Here is a 21611-nt window from a genome sequence, read left to right as displayed (position 1 = left end):
CCCTATAGTTCCGGTGGTATGAACATTTGCTTGAAATCTGAGGGTATAATTTAATTCTCTCAAAAAGCTTAGGCTCCGCCCATTGGAAGTTACAGTGCAAATTTCCTGATGTCCATCGGAGTGAATGAGTTAAACTTACTGTCTAGTAATTGGTTTAACATTGAAGTTTCAGTTTTATTATTATTAAATTTCAGCAGCAGTACTTCTTGAAACTTTCTCATCTATTTCTTTGATTGATTAGTTTAAATCTGCTATAGTTAGTAAAATATGGTCTGCAAAATGCTGTATTTTAGAATGACAGTCTCTGTTAATTGAGAATCCATCCATTTTTTTCATTGCTTTTTATACTGTTAGCTAAGGGTTTGATAACTAATGCAAATAGTAGAAGGGCAAGGGACACCCTTGCTTTGTGCCTTTGGTTAAAGTGATCCAATTTTAACATATATTTTGGAGTCTTTTTACAGACTTTTAATATTTCAGTAAACTGTTCTGGAAATGCAAACACCTCTAAAGTTTTAAACAAGTAGTTCCAATCTACAGGATCTAAAGCTGTATCAGTATTTAGGCTAATTAGCACCAGTTTCTTCTTCATTCCTTTGGCTAAATGTAAGATAGTTACTACCCTTTTTATATAATTGTAATTTAATCTATTGTCTATAAATCCTGTTTAATCTTTATTAAATAATCTACTATATCTCGTAATCTTTTAGCGAAAATGGAAGTAAATATTTTATAGTCTACATTTAATAATGAAAAAAGTGTATATGAGGAAAATAACTTACTATCCTTTCCTTGTTTAAGTATAGTTGAGATTACAGAACATTTCCACGAGGAAGAAATTATTTTGTCACTCTGAATTATTCCGAAAATGTCACCTGGTAATTCTGAATTATTCAAATGAAGCAGCTTGTATAATTCCTTACTTAAACCATCTAAGCCTGGAGCACTTTTCCCTTTTTTAAAGCTTCTTTAACTTCTATCAGGGCAATAGGTTTATTCAGCAGATATTTATTGGTCATTGTTTATTAGTAACATTTTTCTTTAAATAATTGTCAACTTTGTAATCATCAGGATTATTATTTTTATTAAAATCTTCATGGACTTTTTTTTCAATATTAAGCAGTTCCTCTGTGTCTGAAGTAAGCTTATTAGTGAAAGGATTTTGGATATTATTGATTTGTGCCTTTTTGCTTAACATCCTACTTCTATTAGCTAATTTATGCACATTTTTTGAAGTCATTGCATAACTGCAATTTTTATTTTTTCTAAAGCTATCTCCACTTTTTACATTAAAACTGTTTGATATTTTATTCATTTTTAATGACTTCAGTACTATCTAATTTTTTTTGTTGTTCAAACCTCATTTTGTGTAGCTCATCTTGTATTTCTAATGGGTCTATATTATTTCAGCAAACACTTAAAATAGTGAACGCTGTTTAATTGACCCAATAAAGTCGAAATCCCCAAATCCCGAAAACATGGAACAGTGATTTTTTTTTTTCCCAGGGAAGAAAATCACTGGACAGTGTTTGGAACTTTGCCATTTCCTCCACTGTAGTGCAATCCCAGAGTTGGTATATTTAAGTAGGGGTAACGTGGGGGCACAGCCCCCCACTTTGGGGGGTATGGGGCAAAGCCCCCCACTTTATTTTGTGTTTAGATTTTTTTTTTTTATGGATCAGTGATTATTTTTTCCCTGGAAAAAGAAATCACTGTTCCGTGTCTTCGAGACTTAGGGATTTTACTTTATTGTGTCAATAAACAGCATTCACTATTTTAAGCATTCGCTGAAACAATATAGATCCTTTGTAACAACTCTTTATTGCAATCTTTTATCTTATTACAAGCCCATCTTCCCATTCTCTCTTTAATATGTATTTTAAGGAGGCCCAGAGTATGCTTTTACTAACCTGACTATTATCATTCAGAGATTAAAAAAATCTTGATTTGTTCTTAAGGTAACTCTTAAACTCTTTTAATTCCATCATATATACCGGGATTCTATAAATAATTAGAAATTTCTGTATATCTATTACTGTATTAATACTTAGTGCATTATGATCAGATAAATGACAAGGAATAGTTTTAAAATAATTTCCTTTATTAAGTAAATCTATAGAGGCATAAATCCTATCAGTTCTAGTTTGTGTCCCATGTGCATAAGAATTAGTGAAGAACAATGACCTGTCTTCTGATTTTGCCAGTAAATCAACTAAATTATTATTACTAATCCATTTAGTGCTTTAGCTGATTCCAGTGTTCTAGCTTACTTCTGTTCACTTGTATCTTCTCTACTAGATATGCAGTTAAAATCTCCTGCAAAAATAAAACTACCCTTCCAATGACTTTGATTGACTGTTTAAGTGATCTTTAGCCACTCTTGCATCTATTCCAGGGAGTCAGTAAAAATTAGCTAATGTATAGAGTTTGCTATTATATTTAATTATTACAAATGTATACATTCCTTTGAGGTCATTAATGGATTCCATGACCTTAGGCATTACAGTAGATATTCTTCAAAGTAAAGCAGTTCCTCTCCTTCTTTTGTTAAAAGAAGCAGATGATAATATTTCATAATCTACGTATTTAGTGAGTCTCTGGCAAGAATGTAATGTCTCCTGTCTTTAATTTTAGATATTTCATTAACGATTTCTTTTGTTGCCATCATTTAATCCATTTGCATTAACAGGTATTAGATTAAAGCTATCCATACTGTGTATTTAAAAAGATATATTTTAAAAGATATTAATATGGTGGATAAATATGTCATACTTTAATTATATAAGACTCTAATGCATTCCTCTGAAGTTATTTTAACATTCCACAATGTTTTGAATTCTTCCTTTCTACAAATTAAACTACTAAAACTCATAAATACCAAAAACAAAGACAAGTCTACAACTATACCTATATATACTACTAATAAAACACAACCTGCAAAGTTCCTAGTTTGCCTATCGAATACACTGTTGCTGTACCTACCAGCACTTAAAATTCATCAAACAACTAGCCAAAAGCTACTGTGACTAGCAAATAATTAATTCAATTTATGTATAGGTCAAAATAAAAAGAGACTATTAATTTAGTTTGTCATTTAAAACTATTCCCCCATTACTACATAAAAGTTTAATAATCCTCTTCTGTTAATCACAAATATTAAATAATCCAACAAATAGCATATTATACACCCATTTATGTAATGCTTTAAATTATCCTTTAAATATTCCTAAATTATTTGCTTGTTCAACATTATTATAACTGCATCTCTAAATAAATAAGTATAACAGTGCCGGACATGAAGAGTTAAACATCTGTAAACTTACAGGTGATGGGTAGTCTTATTATACTAAAATATAACACAAAAGGGAAATCAGTGCATACATGTATCTATCATGTTAGAAGACACACACACATTTTATAGGTCTAACAAAAACTCTGAATTAATTTTAAAAGTACAAGTGTCTATATCTCAAATTTGTGTAGTACTCTTACCATGACATATATCAAAATATGTAAAAATCCTTTAGTTTATTAAACTACTTCATAAAAATATGTACATTACTGAGGTCAAAGAGAATGCCTTGCTTTCTCTCTGGAGTAAAAAAAAAATATTTGCAGTCTGTATTGTATTATGTTCAAATTCAATTCTACCTTCCCAACTTCAAACATATTGAAAATTCTACTTGAATTTATATCAAAATGTATGTACTTATTCAGCAGTAAAATACTCAGATTTCAGCTTTGACTTATGAGATTAGTTATTTCAGGTAGTTTTAGTGACACTAATAACATACAACATGTAAAAAGCTTCCAAGTTCACATGATGGAGCTTCAAATTTCAGCTTTCAGATTATTTTCAAATACTTTATATAATGTTCTATGTAAATTATATGGGATCTTCTACATTCACATTTCTGCCATATGCAGGCATATGTAATAGACATCTTTCTTAAAAGCAGTTTATTTAAATACATTTTCTGTCTTATTTTTCCACTAGTATTCTGCCTTATTCTATATGTCTTATATTTCTAAATCTTCTAGCAAAAAGCTATTTAACCATCAGCTATCTATTAAAGATTATAGTATGTCCACATATTTCTTAACTTTCTGCTCTTTTATTAAGCTTACATAGTAGATATTGCATGCGTATGTATATTATTCATAAGATGTTTACTCTTATTAATTCTAGTGTTTCAAGCAGTCTTGACTATATGTAGAATTATTGCTTGCTTAATTTAAATGTATGTTTTAGCCATTGTGAACTGCTGTTCTGATCTAAGCTTTATATACTGATATCAGAATTCAACTATTGCATGTGTAAATGACAACTCACAGCAGCTGCTAATTTCCTCTGTGAGTTTCTCATTCTTAGTTCTTTTAAGCTGTTATAATCAGTAACAAACATCTAACGTTCTTCAGTTAATATTTACAATTATACCATGACCCCCCCCAAAACGTGCACGCTGATTGGCCAGCGTGCACATTGTAAATCGAGTTATACTAATGGAAAAAGGTCCGGTCGCCCGGACTTTTTTCCATTAGTATAACTCTACTTTTAAAACACTGTCTCACTATGTTGCTTATTTTAAAGGACATCTTCGTTGCTTATTTTAAAACTGTCTCGCTATGTTAAACCCATTTAACATAGCGAAACAGTAAAAAAAAAAGCAACGGAGATCTTGCTTTCTCCGTTGCTTTTGCCCACAGCTCTGATGTACTGCGCAGGCGCGCAGTACATCAGAACTGCCGCGGATGCCAGACATCTGCGGAAGGGCAGTAAACAGGCATTATACTATGCCATTATTTAAGAAAAGTAATCGTTTCTTAAATAATGTCATGGTATAATAGCAATAACCCACTTCTGGGTGTGGGTAATGCTGTATTTACCCACGGTTGGCTTTGTTTGGTCCCTCGGGCTTCGCCCTCGGGACCAAACCACGCCAACCGTGGGTAAATCCAGCATTACCCACACCAGGAGTGGGTTATTGCTATATTAATATGTAGAGTTAGAGTTCATAACATTACAGTATAGGCTGTTAACGTGCAGAATGTAAGCAATTTATATGTTACATCTCATTGTAAAACATTACTATAGCTTTTGTCTTACCAATTGTTCACTTCTAAGAAAAGAAAAGAAAAAAGGTTTTAATTTTGAGTAGATTTCTTACATATCTACTTGAAAAAAAAAAAAAAAAGAAAGAAAAAGTTATTTTCTTTTCTTCACGGATATCAGTGCTTAACCTAGAGTTTCTTCGAGACATCTCAGGGTGGGAAGAATCCACCATTCTGACAGAAGTGGAACATTCTTTTGTTCTCAAGCTTTCTCTAAGTATCAGTTGTTTCATAAATGACCTGTGAAAGGAATGTGCTACACGGGAACAAAGAAAATAAAATCACCAGCACTTTAACAGTTCTAATTCACATATTACTTGGATCTGACATTCAGTTAACCTAGCAATATACATACTAAACAAAGCTGAACAAATAAAATTCTTAATTTGTATAGCCTTAAAGTTACTTATTATGTTGCTTATGTAATGAAATTCTCTTAGAGAAAGTATTTGTTTAACATTTAGAAACACACTTATAAGATTAGTTAAATTAAATATATAAAGTATTTCACTGTAAATATAGTAAAACAATAAAACCATTTATATTCCTCATCATGAAAATGTTTTAGCTTAAAATATAAATGCATACTTACATATGTTTTGAAGCTTAAAGTCCAGTACAGACCTTTATCTTAAAGGGCAAATCTATTCATAGGTTCATAGGATGATACTAGGCTATTGGCCCAGAGGCCCTTAGAAGACTAGCCAAGAATTTCACCCATGTTCCTTTAAAGTCAGCACCTGTTTCCCCTGTCCAGCAGGGACACAGGTGGGATCCCAGGATATAGCAAAGGCCTTTCTTGTAGGTATTCTTCACCTCCACCTGCTCATTTGTATTCTTCTCACTGACCCCCTCATCCCCATTGGACTTAAATTTTGGCATGGAAAGGCTGACATCACCTCTTTTTAAACCTGTGTCTTACATTGACGTGCACCTGTTTTTGTAGAAAATTCACTTTATAGGGGCATACCCCAGCTGGAAGAATATCTGAGATGCAGGATTGCTGGGCAGCAGAGACTGTAATGTTTTTTTTCATAATGGTGGGGTCATCTTGCAGACTAAAGCACAGTTCCTATCTAAGGTGGTGTACGAGTCCAGTTTGAATCAGTCTGTGCACCAGCCAATGTATTTCAAATAGGAAATTAATCCTGAGAAGGCTGTTTTGAATAGATCATATGCTAAAAGAACACTCTGGAATAGTTTCTTTAGGACAAATGCATTCAGAAAACTAGAAGACTAAGCTGCTGTTACTGAATCTTAATGTACACCTTGTTGTCTGCCTAGGAACTGTATTCACCATTGTTATTGCCTTACTATAGTAAGTCCCATCTTATTCTGTTAAGCTTTACTCCACTAGCAGTTAGTGCCTCATCCGCATGCTTCAGAGTTCTGTCAGTGCAAGGTATGTTTATGCACCAGCACTGTCCAGGGTTCACACTTTTACAACTTGAGTATAGTATCCCAAATGTGAGTGGGATTCAGAGGAGCTGCTTGTCAAAAACTCATAGGAGCAGACATGCCACTCTCCAGTGATGCTGGTAGATAATTGTTCACTAAATCCTGGACTGTTGACTCTACTACCACACTTAACTCATTATATCCGAGTAATGCCTCCAGGTTCATCTGCAGTTAAACCCTTCTGATGCCTCCAGGCGTCAAATATTCATTGTTCATATTTCATAGGTAGGTGCTAGGCTATCGGCCCTGGGGCTTATACAAGCCCAGCCAAAAAGGTAACCTGGCTTTTGCCACCCAAGAAAATTATTTTCCTGTGCCACTGTCGAGCAGAGCCACAGAGTTGTTCCCCGGGGTGAATTTCCTATTTCCCATCCAGTCATCAGGATTTTTCTTGAAGAATACTAATGAGGAGCTTTGTTTGATGTAGATAGGTAGTTTATTCCAGAGTATGGGAAGTCTGTGGGACAGGAATCTATCCCTCCAGCATGTTCTGTTTATTGTGGTGACAAGGTTTAGGCCCCTAGACCGTGTAGCTCAGAGAGATCGGGATTTCTTTAAGTGGAGCATGTCCAAAAGCTCTGGGTTTGACATAGCTTTGTATGTTAGGCAGAGATCACCTCTGAGTAGGCAATATGCGACGGAGTAAAGCTGGAGTTTTTTGAGACGATCTGCGTAGGGCATCTGTTTGAGGCCGGTAATCCTCTTTGTGAGGTATTTCTGCGGCCTTTCCAGTTGTTGTAGATGTCTTGTGAGGTACATACCAAAAGGGGCGTTGTACTCTATAATGGGTCTAATGAGTGATGAAGAGAGGGGAACAATGACCTCTTTTTTTCTGTATGAGAAACCTTTTGTGATGAGGTGTGCCACGTAGAAGGATTTCCTGACTACTGTGGCAATGTGATTATCAAAAAAGAGATTACTGTCCACCTGTGTCCCAAGGTCTCTTATCAACCTTTCAGTGTTAAGTATACTACCGCCTATGTTGTAGTTCATGGGTACAGAGTTTTTACCAAAGGAGATGACAATGCATTTTTTGGCATTGAGCTTGAGGCCATGGCTTTGACACCAGGCATCTGTCTCATTGAGGCCCTTTTGTAGGATGTCCACATCGTTAGGAGTTTCAATTATGGCTCCTAGTTTGCAGTCATCTGTGAACTTCATTAGCTAAAGACCTTCTGTGTTAGCCTGTACTTCAGAGAAGTAGATACCAAACAGGAGAGGACCCAGGACTGAACCCTGTGGTACTCCTCTTGTCACTGGTCTGAAGTCGGATTTGGAGTCTGCTACTTTCACAGTGTGAGTTCTGTCAGTGAGCCAGTTGGCAACCCATCTTGTGACATAGGGATTTATACCTAGTTTAGTGAGTTTATCTATAAATCCAGAGTGGGGGATGGTGTTGAAAGCCTTGGCAAGATCTAGATAGGCTGTGCGAACCACCTTACCCTTGTCTACAGCTTTGGTGATTGCTTCAAAGAAGTCTGTCAGGTTTAGGAGACATGATCTGCCTTTTACAAACCCGAACTGGGTGGGGTCCAGAGTTTGGAGATTACCAATGTCTTTGTTTATAAGTTCCATGACTATACGTTCCATGGCTTTGCAGACCAGGCTCGTCAGGCTAATGGGGCGGTAGTTTCCAGGGTCCGTGGTGGCTCCCCCTTTGTGGAGTGGGATAACCGTCACTGTGCGCCATTCAGCAGGCACAAAGCCTGAGGTGAGGCTATGATTGAACATGGTACTTAGGTGGGGTGCCAGTTCGTTCTGTAGTTCGTGTAGAACGCAGCCTGGGATGTTGTCTAGTTCCATGGATACTGTGTTCTTGGCTTTGGAGTGTGGTTTTTACCTGAACAGCCATGATTACAGGAACTTTGCATTCTTCCGGTATGGAGATGGGCTCTTTAGTGGGTGAGAGGGGGGGGTAAAGTTAGCACTGAACCTATCAGCCAGGATGTTGGCAATATTTAGTGCCATTGTGCTGTAACTCGGAGCAGATCTGTGCGTTGACATTGAGATTTTTGACGTAGCTATAGAATGCCTTGCGGTTGTCTTTAGAATCAGTGGTGATTTTGTTTTCGTAACTAGCTTTGGATGATTTTATCAGGGTTTGCAGCTTCTTACTGAGGCTGACCAGGGAGCTTCTCCACTCATGGGATTTTACTCTCTTTTGCAACAATTTCTTCCTTCCGTTGTACAGTTTGTTTATGGCAGGGGACCACCAGATTGACTTCTTTTTTTGGAGGATAGCGTCTTGGTTCTGTTTGGGATAGCACGATCCATGCACTCATGTAAGTGCTTATAAAGTGCAATTGTGTAGGATTCCGTAGTTGTAACTGGGACAATATAATCTGCATGGGTGTCATGAAGTTCACCACTTCTGTCTTAAGAAGCATGAAGTTGGCTTTGGAGAAATTTTGTTACCATGGTTTCCTTAATGGGGAGTGGGGGCAGGATGTGGATCATTCTATCAATAATTCCAAAAACATGCTATGTACAAGGTTTTAAAAGATTTCATCTTAAATCTTACACAGTGGCAAAGTCAACTGCATTAATATTTGACCTCTGGCTAGTGCAGGTAAGGAGATATTAAATGTTGTTTTTATGATATTATTTTATATGGATATAATTTTAACATTTTCTAAATATCTCAACAACCAGGTAACACAGACAGAACTCCTTGACCTCATAGAAAGCTCTCAGCTAGATGAGCAAAATGTTGCTGACAGTATGTATGTAACTTGAATGGTTACTGAGATATATTAAGTTGTTTACAAAATATTACAACTTAATAGTTACTGTGTTTACTGTGACTTATAGGTTCATAGGTGAGTACTAGGCTAATGGACCTGGAGCCAGCACAAGCCAAGCCAAGCCCAAGAATATGCCCAGCCGTCCTGTGCCGAATGTTAGTTCCTTGTGCCCCTGTCGAGCAAGGCTGTTGAAGTGATCCCTGGTGTGAATTTCCTGTTACCCATCCACTCATCAAGATTTTTATTGAAGAGGGCTAGTGAAGTGCTCTGCTTGACATGAATGGGGGTTTATTCCAGAGTATGGGAAGTCTCTGGGTTAGGAACCTGTCCCTCAAACAGGTTGTGTTTATTGCGATGATGAGGTTGAGGTCTTTGGAGTGTGTGGTGCAGAGGGATTGAGACCTTTTCAGATGAAGCATGTCTAGCAACACTGGGTCAGATATGGCTTTGTATGACAAGCAAAGATTGCCTCTAAGTAGGCGATATGAGACGGAGTACAGCTGGAGTTTCTTTGAGAATGTCTGTATAGGGCATGTGATTCAGTCCTAGGATCCTCTTGGTGAGGAATTTTTGTGGCCTCTCCAGTTGTTGTAGGTGTCTAGTGAGGTACATGCCATTGGGGCATTGTATTCTATAATGGGTCTAATGAGGGATTATGACTTCTTTCTTCCTGGATGAGAAACCTTTTGTAATGAGGTGTGCCACATAGAAGGACTTTCTAACTACAGTGGCAACATAGTGGCCAAAGGAGAGGTTGCTATCTACCTGTGTCCCTGGATCTCTTATCACACCTTGGGAATTGAGTGGGCTACCGTCGATGTGGTAGCTTGTGGGCACTGTGTTTTTCCCGAAGGGGATGATGCACTTTTTAGCACTGAGCTTAAGACTATGGTTCTGGCACCAGTCATTGGTGTCTGTGAGTTTTTTTTGTAGGATGTCTACATCAGCTTGAGAATCAATAGTAGCTCCCAGTTTGCAGTCATCCACAAACTTGGTTAACCAGAGTCCCTTGGTGTTTGCCTGAACTTCAGAGAAGTAGATACCAAACAGGAGGGGACCCAGGACAGATAAAATTCAATTTAAGACCTTGAATCTAAAGAATACTACCACTATAAAAATAGTTTGTGCTGAAGATTTTGCCATTTATATTTCTTTCAAAACCCCTATGGTTCCAGAAATATAAACATTTGTTTGAAATGTGAGGACATAGTTAGATTCTTTCAAAAGGCTTAGGCTCCAACCATTGGAAGTTACAATGCAAACTTCCTGAGCTGCACTGGAGTGAATGCGTTTTAAACTAGTTTGTTACATATCTTTCATAACTCAGGGTTTTCTGTGGAAATTCTCTTAGCAGTCTAGACTCTCCACTCTCTGCCCTCTCCCGATATAACCGCTGGTGGCTTCTTAAGGGTTCAGTTCCTGACCATTTCCACCCTTTTGAACTAGGAAAGAATTGGAGATGAAGAGCAGACCACTTCCATTTTTTGATGCCTTTTTGTTATGTTGATGTCATGATGATGATGAGGACAACCCTCCTTCCTTGCAGTGACTGCTTTGGAATGCAGAGCTTGCATGTCGATTCCTAGGGTCTGGAGTTTATAACATCTTGTTCTGATGGCCAACCACCCTCAGTGGCGTTATGGGTTATCTTCCAAGGTAACACAGTAGTGGCCAGCTTTCAAAAGTTCAGACTCCCCTCCCTCTCTCCTGTGAAAGCTTATTGGTTAGACATATCCTGAGAGGAGAAGCCTTCAGTTGTCACAGGAAGTGTGTTTTCAGTAATTTTCTGCCATCCAAACAAAAAAGTCCCCTGAATCTTTACATGATCCAGTTGACGGCTCAGATAAAATCCCCTTCCTCTCATTTTATTATTAGATGTATTATTCTCTTTGTATTTTTTTTGTTTAATATACAGATCGATATAAATGTTTTACTTCTGTCATTGTTTGCAGAAGTTCCTGTCTGAATTTCTGCTTGTAACAGTTTATTTGGCTCATATCTTTGAAAAAAAATTTTTTTCAGTGTTTCTGAGAAAACTTTCAATATTTCTCCATTTCTCTCAGAAGTGCAGTGTATATGTGTGCAGTTAGACGCTCGGGGCTGTCTCTTGCAGTCAGAACAGTGAAATTAATCACACCTGTCTTTACTGTTGGTACTTGCTTTGTTTTCCTATTTTGGCAGGAAAATATTGCAGAACTTGGATCAACAGTTATACATTATTTACTGGTAAAACACGACAATGGCTCCTCAGTAGTTCACTCGAAATAAATTTATTCACAATACACCGAAAAAACAGTAAACGTAACTAACTGAAAATAACTGAAAATAAATGAAAATAAGTACTTAGCGCTTTCACCCTGAAAAACATTAGGGCATCTTCAGAGTACTGAATAAATTATCCACTCAACCACAGTTAACACATTTGTCCTAAATTACACAACGCCTGTCATTGGTTAATTAATTTTTTGAAAAATCATTTATAACTTATTAATAATAAATATAGTACAATAGATTAAAAATAGTTTTTACAGTTTCGTGGATATACATTATTTACTGTATGTATAACTCTGCTGTGCTTCTAATATTAGATTGAGGTTTTTCTTCAAATGAAGGTATTTGAATTAATGGTACTTTTCCGTTATCGGGGCATCACCTTCAAAGTGGTTGCTGAGCTCCGATACTACTCTATTTACATGTCTTTCAGCTGTTCATCTTTTAGGTGTTGATATTAACGTGTCTCAAAAATGTATCTTTCCTCTTTAACTTTTATCCAATTTACTTGATGTTTGTAGTAACTCCTTACAGACATGACAGTACACAGCATTCGGGGCTCAGCAACCACAGGAGCAAATTACCGATAAAAACACCATGTCATGTACAAGGGAACACTTTAAAGCATTCTCTCAAAGTGTGAATGGCTCAACTTTACAGTGAAAATTTTTCTGTTTTAGGGGGCTAAGTGTCCTTTATTTTCCTTCTTTTCTGTGTCATAATGTTATTTGCAGGACATCCCGGCGAGATGAATGTGGGAGAAGGGACTGACGGGTGCTTTGCACGGAGGTGTTGCCTGTGATAGCCAATCGCCTTAACAGTAAGAAGACACTGCACAGGGAGATCATTCATTTTTCCTTTCTGGTAGGGCAATTATAACGAGTGGATATGCTACAGAAATAAAAATGAAGAAAGCCCACAGTTTCCACATTTGCTGCATTTATTTACTTTTTTTAGCATTTCTCGCAGCACTTTCAACGCCATCGCTCAGCTGAAATCCAGTTGCAAGACACGTCCGTTAACCAGGCATGTGGACAGTTTACCCAGATAGCTTCATTTCTTGCTTAGAAAAAATTTTTAAGACAAATGCTTTTTGCACACGTGGTCAACAGACATGTCAAGTTTCTGGATTTCAGCTGAACACTCGCGTTGAAAGTGTTGCCCCGATAACGGAAAAGTACCGAATTTACTGTGGAGATTTTACTCCCCTTGACAAGAAAATTTAGACTTAATTGCTATTAAACATTATTTTATGGCAGCTTAATGTAGTTAGTGTGTGGAGCTAATGTTTAACACTGGTGCCAGAGAACCTCTTGCTGTGAGGCGACAATTCTACCACTGCGCCATCACTATCATTTTTATTCTGGCTTGTGTTCTGTCTCCTAACTTGATGGATCGTAACTCTGGTACCCCTCCAATCAAGTCCAGTTGTACCTAAAAAGAAAAAAAAAATTAAAATATGCCTTGGCCTATGGTTAGCGATTCTTTAAGAGACACTGCATGGCCTGCTGACCACTTTCCTTTTGCCCCATTTCTTTTTAGTGTACCTTTACCAAACACTGTGGAATGGGGTTTAGACACATCCTTCGGGGCTGTTCCAATACCTGGCACATGTATGGGAGATCCAAACCCTTTAAGTTACAAGAGTAGTCTGGGGTAAAAGACTCCTTGTCAACCATAATACTCTGGCCCCAGATATTTTATCTAGTAGTACAGTTCACAAGAAAAAGAAAGAGAAGCTTCATCATACATTTGATAATCAGATTATAGCTGTTTATAAGGCTGGTGTGGTTTCCATGGCTAGGAGTGTTCTGCAGACAGCTATTTCTAGGAGTTGTGTTTGCATACATAGCTCTAGTGCTAAAGACCTTTCTGTTTTTTCAGAAAACTGAGGAATCTGATGAGGACAGTTGACACTGAGTCCAGTCATTCTGTTTCTTTGGAAGGTGAACCTGAGCTTAAGCCCAAACAAATGTTTACTTTTCTTCAGATAAGTACTAGAGTTAGTGATTTATTTTTGCTTGCAACTAATTGGGAACTATCCCAGAGCTAGGCAGGGTATATGACTTTATAAAGAACAAGATGCCCAACTCTGTGGCTATTCCCTCCCTCTCTTACTGGCCTTAGAAAATGTTTATAAAGCTGCCTGCAGGAGATCAGTATCTGTTCCAGCAGTCCCTAAAAAGATACAGAGAAGGATGGCAAAACACACATTTGTCCCAAGGGTTCTACCTGTGTCCCTCATTGACAGGGGTGACAGGTGCTGACTGAGGTTTCTTTTGGGGAATAAACTCTTGGCTAGGCTTGTAAGGTTCCCATGGCTATTAGCCTAGTAGCCTCCTGTGATCCTATAAATCCTATAGGGTTGCCTCGGATATGACGTGTCTCTCTTTTCATTTGACTGCTGACCCAGCTGCAGTCTCCCCAGATGCTTGCTGAAATAAAAGTCCTTGGCTTCATCCCAGTGCCTCATGATATGGAGGAAAATAATTAGATCTTCAAGGCTAAAGGATGTCTGTTTCTATGTATGAAAATTTATTTTACAGTGTGCATACAATTTAGATGATTTTGCTGCATCCTTATCTGCAGAGCAAAACTCATATGGATGAAGTTCTAATTTGCATCAGGTTTTGAAACATGTTTTGAGAGGTGTGCTTGAATGTGCAGATAGTCTCTAGCTTCTTCTGTTGTATTATGACAGTCTGGTTATGTAATCAGAACTTCTCCAGTGATTGAAAAGCCAACATTTTGAATGTACCTTTAAATTCTGAATTGTTGTTTGGGCCCTCTGTTACACAGATTGTAAAAATGTGCATGTGGTATCTAGGATATTTCATGTAGCCAAGTTTTCTTCAAACAAGCAAATTAACTAAAATCCCAGCCAAACAAAATTCAGGAATCCAAAAGGAAATGGCAGGAGGATAATTCTTCAAAACCAAACAAGAGGTGTTCCTTTCCAAAAAACAATCAACCATCCACAAAGGATTGACTAGTCTGAGTTACACCGCACCCCCCACCTGCCGTTCCCTCTCCTTCTCCTTCCCCCCAGGCTCTCTCTCAACCTTGCAACTTGGCCACAAATAGTCTCAGACAGATGTTCTGAGAATAAGTTGGAGAGGATGCACTTTCAGGAGAACTCCCCTGCACTCACCAGACCAGACTAGACAGAGCTTCAACTCCCCTGCACTCACCAGACCAGACTAGACAGAGCTTTTGCCTGCAATGCTCTATCACATAGTAGAAGCAGGGATCGTAGATCCAGTGCTTGAGATACACAAAGGCAAATAATTTTACTCCATATTTTGTGTGGAGAACAGTGTCCATGGGAATTAACATTCGAGGGTGGCCTAATGGTTAAAGTGTTTGCCTTGCAAGCACAAGGTGCAGGGTTTGAGTCTCACAAGGGATAACTGGCTAGGCTTAAAATGGCTCGCAAGGGCAGTTAGCTTAGTACTAATCTATGAACCTAATCTATGAACCTATAAAGCACGTAAACGCAAAGAGGTGTTGGCAGAGATTCATGCCTTAAAAGTTCTCAACTACTTATGGGTTCTGAGCCCTCTTCTAGTGGTCTAGACAACACTACTGTGATATGATATCTAAACAAGGAAGAGGTACAAGGTCATACCCTCTTTTACCAGTTGGTACTGATGGCCTGGGAGCTGGCTCTACAGCGTTTTGTGGCTCTTCAGGCCTTGTACATTCCATCAGAGCAAAACACAGTGGCAGACAAACTAAGCATGTCTTGGATAGACACTCATGAGTAGAAGCTCCATGTAGAGGTGTTCCAAGACCTGATCCAAATGTGAGAAACACTTCACGTACATCTATTTGCCTCCTTTCAAAACAGACAACTGAAAAATTCTGTTCAAGACATCTTTGCAGCTATGCTTGGAAAACGCATGCTCTATCATTCCCATGTTTGAGAATATTCTTGTATGTATTTTCACCCTTTCCAGTTTTTCCCAAGGGACTTCTAAAGATGCCCAAAAAATTACCAAAGTTTATTTTGGTAACTCTCTATTTGGATCGGGTGAAGTCGGTTCTCCTTTTTAAGGGAATTGGCCAAGGGCATTTTCCACAAGCTTCCTCATACACTGGATCTACTCACACAGCAACTGACAGCTTGGATGATTCTGTTTTGATACCTTTTAGGCACCTGTTCCATGATTATGTGCATCAGATATTTAAGGAGGCAAGAAAACCTGCAACTAGAAGACCTTACAGTGGAAGAGGTTTTCTAGATGATACGTAGCCAATAACAGAGGTCTGAAAAGGATTTCAACTCCTGTGTTTCTGAAATATTTTTGTGAACTACATAGAGATGATTTGTCATATGCTTTTATCAAAGTGCATCTTGTGGCCATTTCAGCTTGTCTACCTATGGAGCCCCCCCAATCTCTTTTTGTGGTCAAACAATTTATGTAAGGAGTGTTGCACATGAAATTTCCTCAAAAGTAAATTCCTCTTCCTTGGGATTTCAACTTTCTTCTTGAAAAACTGACCTTATCTCCTTTTGAACCTGACATTCAGGCTGATTTATGGTCATTACTTGGAAGACTGTTTTACTCATTGCTCTGACATCTGCAAGGTGAATCTCTGAGCTGCAAGTTCTTATTGTAGGCCAACCCTATCTGACTTTTCACAAAGATGGAGTTGTTTACACACTAATCCATCATTCATGCCTAATGTTATTTCTGAACTTATCATGAGTCAAGCCATCAGTCTGCCAGTATTCTATCTTTATACAGTAAAACAAGGGGAAAAACGATTCTACATTCCTTGGATGCACACAGACAGCTTAGTACTACCATGAGGAAAAAAAAGCCCTTTAATGACCAGCGGCTTTTCCCTTGTTCTGGGTTTAAGAAAGGCCAACCTGTCTCTAAGCAAATTATTCATGATAGTTGTCTGTACTCCCATGATGGTAAGGCTCTTCCAGGCAAAATTAAGACTGACTCAAGCAGGGCTTTATCCTTTTCAATGGCATATTGGAAAGGGATACATTCTAGAAGCATTCTAGAGGCAGCAACCTCCAGAAAGCACTACAAACCATATTCCTTTTCAGCATCCAGAGCAGGCTTTGCTAGGATCATTCTCCAGGGGCTCCTGGAGTCTTATCTCCCAGGTAGGGTAAGCTTGGGAATCTACCCAAAATCCTACTGAGGCAGTGGAAAGGATGAACATAGTACAATTGTGTAAGTCCTACTTACCTGTAGCAGTAGAATTCCTCACTGGCTGTGCATAGTTGAGTGGGTGTCAGCTTCTTTGATTCATTTGTTGAATTTGTTTTTTTATATGGTATTGTGACTGGCTGCAAATTTACTCTTGTTAGATTATTCTGGCTTCAGGTACTTTCCCCTCATTCTTTATGGAAGCAAAAAAGCCTGAACATGCACTTCCTGTGACAGTTGAAGGTTGCCCCCTCATGTTATGCTCATTCAGTTGTCTGTCACAGGAAGAGACAGGGAGGGGAGTCTTTGGAAAGCTGGTCAGTACTGGGTTACCTTTACAAATAACTCAAAATGCCTCAGCAGTGAGGAATTTGAACATTTACTGTTAAAGTTAAGTAGGACTTATTAACTGTGTTTTATAATATATTCATTGACTGTTGTATCATTTAAATGAATTAGCCCTGTGCAGGGAAAACTGTGACCTTTTTCTGCTGTTTGATGAGCTTGACAACAGAGATACAACTGTAGCTGATAACTGTAACTTGCACTGCTTTACAGATTTATTACATTGATTTCTTTTTGTTTCTTTAAGTCCTGGCTGTGATCTGCAGTGATGTCTTGAAATAACTATGCTGCTAGTGCTCGTGGTCCTACCGCTTGAAGAAAAGAATACAGAAAATAAGTTAACTGTCTGAGATCCTGACATGCAATAACACAGACAATGAATACAGTAAAGTCTTACTTAAAGAACACAAATTAGTAAGATTTATAATGTCATTAAAGCTCAAGCATTCATTGTTTTTAACTTTTTTAAGTAAATCATTTTACTGGTATTTTACACAGTTTATTTTGTACTTTAGACCTGTAATTTAATGGTTAATTTCTTCCAGCTTAATTAATTTTATGATAAAACTATTGTTACTTGAATTGTGCACTATGTATGAGTTTGATTATTTTCTCAGCTAATTTTTTTTTTATCATCCTGTACAGCTTTTTGAGTTTGCATGTTTTTTCTTTCCCTTTTTGATCTTTTTTTCTTGGCATTCACTTCTTTGCAGTTATGTTGCTGGAGATGCTCAGACCTCATTTTGAGTACTGTACTATGACCTTTATAAGTAGGTACCAGGGGTTGTAAAGTACACTACTGTAAATTGTAAATATTAATATCTGTATCATATCAGAAGTATGTTTCTTTAAACATTAATTATGGAAAAGGAAGAGTTCAATAAAAATCTATTTACTGTATATTGTTTGACTTTTCATTTTCTGAGGGAGTAGAATAACTTATATAATGATATTTTCATAAGACTTCACAAACATAATATAGATTATGTCCATGCTGTGCCTCTCTCCCTGATCATTTAAACTTGATTTTTTTTTTAAATATAGTTTTAAACATATAAAGTCATTTCAAACCCAACTCAGCAGCATACAATTGGTTTCCACACAATAGGACACAATCCTGAATGCTAAAGAGAGGGGAAAAAAGGAGACCCAAAGCCTTTCCAAAATTCCCCTTTAAAATATGAATGGACATTGATCAAGGTGGATAGTGGTGGAACTTTTAAATGGAGAAAATAGGAGTGGAGACAAAATTATTAAAAAAAGATGTATTTCTGGTGAACAAAAAGATTAATGTAAGACTTGAGGACTGTATGAGGGGATATTGAAGTGACTGAAGCCGTGAATCAACAGACAGACCTGTTATAAAATATGATTAAAAAAATGACTTGTTAAAGGTAAAGATACAAGCCTCAGAGCCTCGTATGGAATTTATAGAGTCATTGCTCATTAGCCATGAGGATGGATCAATGAGAAAGAATATTAGGATTAGTGGTATGCTTGAAAATGCAGAGGGCAAAGTCTCCACCTTCATAATCGCTCTTGGTACAATGGACTCAAATTGCACCAGCTGAAATGGAGGTTGAGAGAGACCATAGAATGGTATGGAATCCACCATGGCATCCTTCCCTTATACATTGGGTGACTTCATTGAGGTTTACCACTTATATTCTGAAAAAAACAGAATCATTTTTCTATTATGGAAGCAAGGGTTGTAACTATACTATGGTGAAAGCACAGTATTTATATAACATGATTATTTTATTTCTACTAAGAGATGGCGGCTGACATTTGTTCTGGTGCAGAAATTAGGCAAACTGAGTAGTTACTACTTTAAGATGCTTTATCCAGCCATACTTAAGATTTCTCCCCATCGAGCAAGATCTTTTGATTCCCCAGAAGATGCATTGAAACTATTGCAGGAATTACAAAAGCTTAGCTTAGGAAATGACTGATGAGGATGTCCATATTCTGATGCAACAGTGAGAGCAATAGGCAAAGCAGACTGATGTCCCAGAATCAACAAAGATTTTTTTTTTTCATTGTTTAACAAAATATAAAGCATCAAGTAACAGAGTAGAAATAATGCAGTCTTCATATTCTGAACAAAGTGGTCAGAGCAAATGTATCAACTAAGCAAAATAGCTGTGATGTATGCAGGATAAAACAGAATATAAGAAGAGAATCCTGTTGCCTTTCTGCAGCAAAAAGATCTGTTCAGTCTCAGAAGAGTCAGGGAGAGAATAAGGAGGACTAAAAAAAGATGGCATGAAAAGGGAATAAAAAGAGTAAGTGGAAAGGGGATGTTAGGAAGGGATTGATGACAAAGGAGGTAGCAAAGATTAGCAGTCTAGTAAATATGGTGTCTGTAGTGAGTTTGCTCACAATAAAGCATGAGTTAGGGATTTTTGTGTTATAAGGCATGAGCCAGCACGTTAAAGTAAAGTTATAGAAATATTGTATTAAATAGTAACAGAAGGATGCAACATATATAGAATGGTATTGCCACTGCTAAAGTATAGTTCTATAAAATCAATGGAATTGTGAAAGCAGCTAAATAAAACTAAATTGTGTATGCAAAAGTTTTATAAGATAAACTGTAGATTATCCATTCTGGGGTGGAATAGTAAGCACAACTCTATTACAGGCCGGAGAAAGTGATATGAAAGATGGGACGGAATACTAGAAAATTGTTAAACCAAAACAGGTGGATGACAAAGGAACAGTCAATAATTTTGCACTAGAAATTTTTCAGTAGGTGAGTGCCAAGGCTTTTTAATTTTAACAAAGATAATTAACACTACAAAATTCCACTTGAGGTGATAAATCTATGGCAACATTAAATGTGCTCCATTTGAGATGGTGGGTGGCTTATAAGTAGTTATGTGAAGCAATGCAATTTCTCTAAACTACCATTAAACATTGTACCTTCTTGACAACAAAAAATAAATAATTTCTTTGTATGTAAGTATGTATTGCAAATGCTACTTGTGAACTTCAGTACTACTGTAATCACAACAAAAAGTCTTGATATAATTCATATTTAATACTTTTTGAATTGTTGATTCACATTGAATACTTGTCTGAATTGCTAATGTGTGTATATACCAATGTATATGCCAACAAATACTTGTCTGAATTGTGGTTTGTGTAATTGCCATTGTATTACTTGAAACTTTTCTCTCCAGACCTCCACTGAAAATGGGCACATGCCCGGTAAACAAATGTAAAATGAAATAAAATTAAATAAATGCAGCTGTACTTGGACTGACCTAAAGAGGAAGGCAGTGAGACTCTTCATTCAACATCCAAGCTAGGGCATTTGCCTGCTCCTTGGAAGAAAACTTTTCTGTATATTGTAATTTGTCCTATGATTTTGTTGAGAGAAGGGTCTGAATTTGATTAAGGTTCATTTGCTGTACTATTATTAACACATGGAGTAACAAATCTGATCAGTAGGAAAGGACACCAAATACAGAGCCACAAAGTAGAAAAGATGGAAGTAACCAGTGAGGGAAAATATATTAGAAGGAAAGCAAAGCAGACACAAAGGCAGCAAAACTTTTTAATAGATAGAGGTGAAGGAGATAGAAAGTATGTAGCAGGAGAAGGAAGATATGTAGCCAAAAACATACATGGAGAATACTTTAAGGATACCATGTTGGAAAGTAAACAGTCTAACTAATACTGTTAAGAGAGGGAGGGTCCTGCAAGGTAGTAAGGAAAAAGAAAAAGATACATAGCCAAGCTGCAAGAAACATTTAGATGCTAACGAGCTTGAGAAGTTAGGATGCAATGGATTACAGGTACTGGCACAGACTTCCTACAAAAGCACTAAGAGAAGAGAGAGAGTGATATTGCTTGATAGTGTGAATGCATGAGTAGAAGGATTTTTTGAAGAGGAAGAAAGCTGTTTAAAGGGATGGCACACACGGTTCAAATGATAATTGTGATAGCTACTTGGTAAGGGAAAACTTAAAAGTGCACAACCACCAATGCAATTTATGTAAACAGTTTGTATACGCTGACTTTGTGGTTATTTATATAAACAGTTTGGTTACGCTGACTTTGTGGTTATTTATATAAACAGTTTGGTTATGCTGACTTTGTGGTTATTTAGAACTTAAAAGTGCAATTCAAAGCAATTTATTGCAGTCAGTGGCAGAGGTGGAGATAACATTTATGGAATGGATGAAGCTTAAGAAGGATTTTAGATCTGAAATATGAAAACAAGAAAGAGAAAGAAGGAGGGAAAAAAGTTACAAACAGTGGGGCGCAAATTCAACCAATTCAGACAGTTACTGTTAATAACAAACCTAAATGATCACACAGGACATGAGAAAATGAAAAAGATGATGAGAAAATGCTAATAAAAAGATAGACAGTATAGAACTACCTCAGTGTCAGTTAGAACCCTCACAGCACAATTAAGACAACAGAAAATTGAAAGGAAGGCTTATAAGCTAAGAGTGTAGGGGGAAGAACTAATATACAGTCTGGCAGAGATTTT

The 21611-nt window shown here is 37.2% G+C and overlaps 1 protein-coding gene across 2 annotated transcripts in view; it reads left to right on the top strand.

Annotated features, from left to right (window-relative positions):
- Window positions 1-18004, top strand: part of GOLGA4 (golgin A4) — a 1578103-nt gene extending 1560099 nt beyond the window's left edge. For both annotated transcript variants that reach the window (XM_044075462.1, XM_044075461.1), the window contains one exon: window positions 17352-18004. In XM_044075462.1, coding sequence (XP_043931397.1) covers window positions 17352-17386 — 35 coding nt within the window. In that variant the 3' untranslated portion in view covers window positions 17387-18004. The remainder of the gene's footprint in view (window positions 1-17351) is intronic.
- Window positions 18005-21611: the final 3607 nt, after the last annotated feature.

This window comes from Protopterus annectens, chromosome 6.part1, assembly GCF_019279795.1.
Source record: "Protopterus annectens isolate FY-2018-M chromosome 6.part1, PAN1.0, whole genome shotgun sequence".
NCBI lineage: Eukaryota > Metazoa > Chordata > Ceratodontiformes > Protopteridae > Protopterus > Protopterus annectens.
Note: the sequence above shows the minus strand (reverse complement) of the source record. Positions and strands in the feature narration are given on the sequence as shown.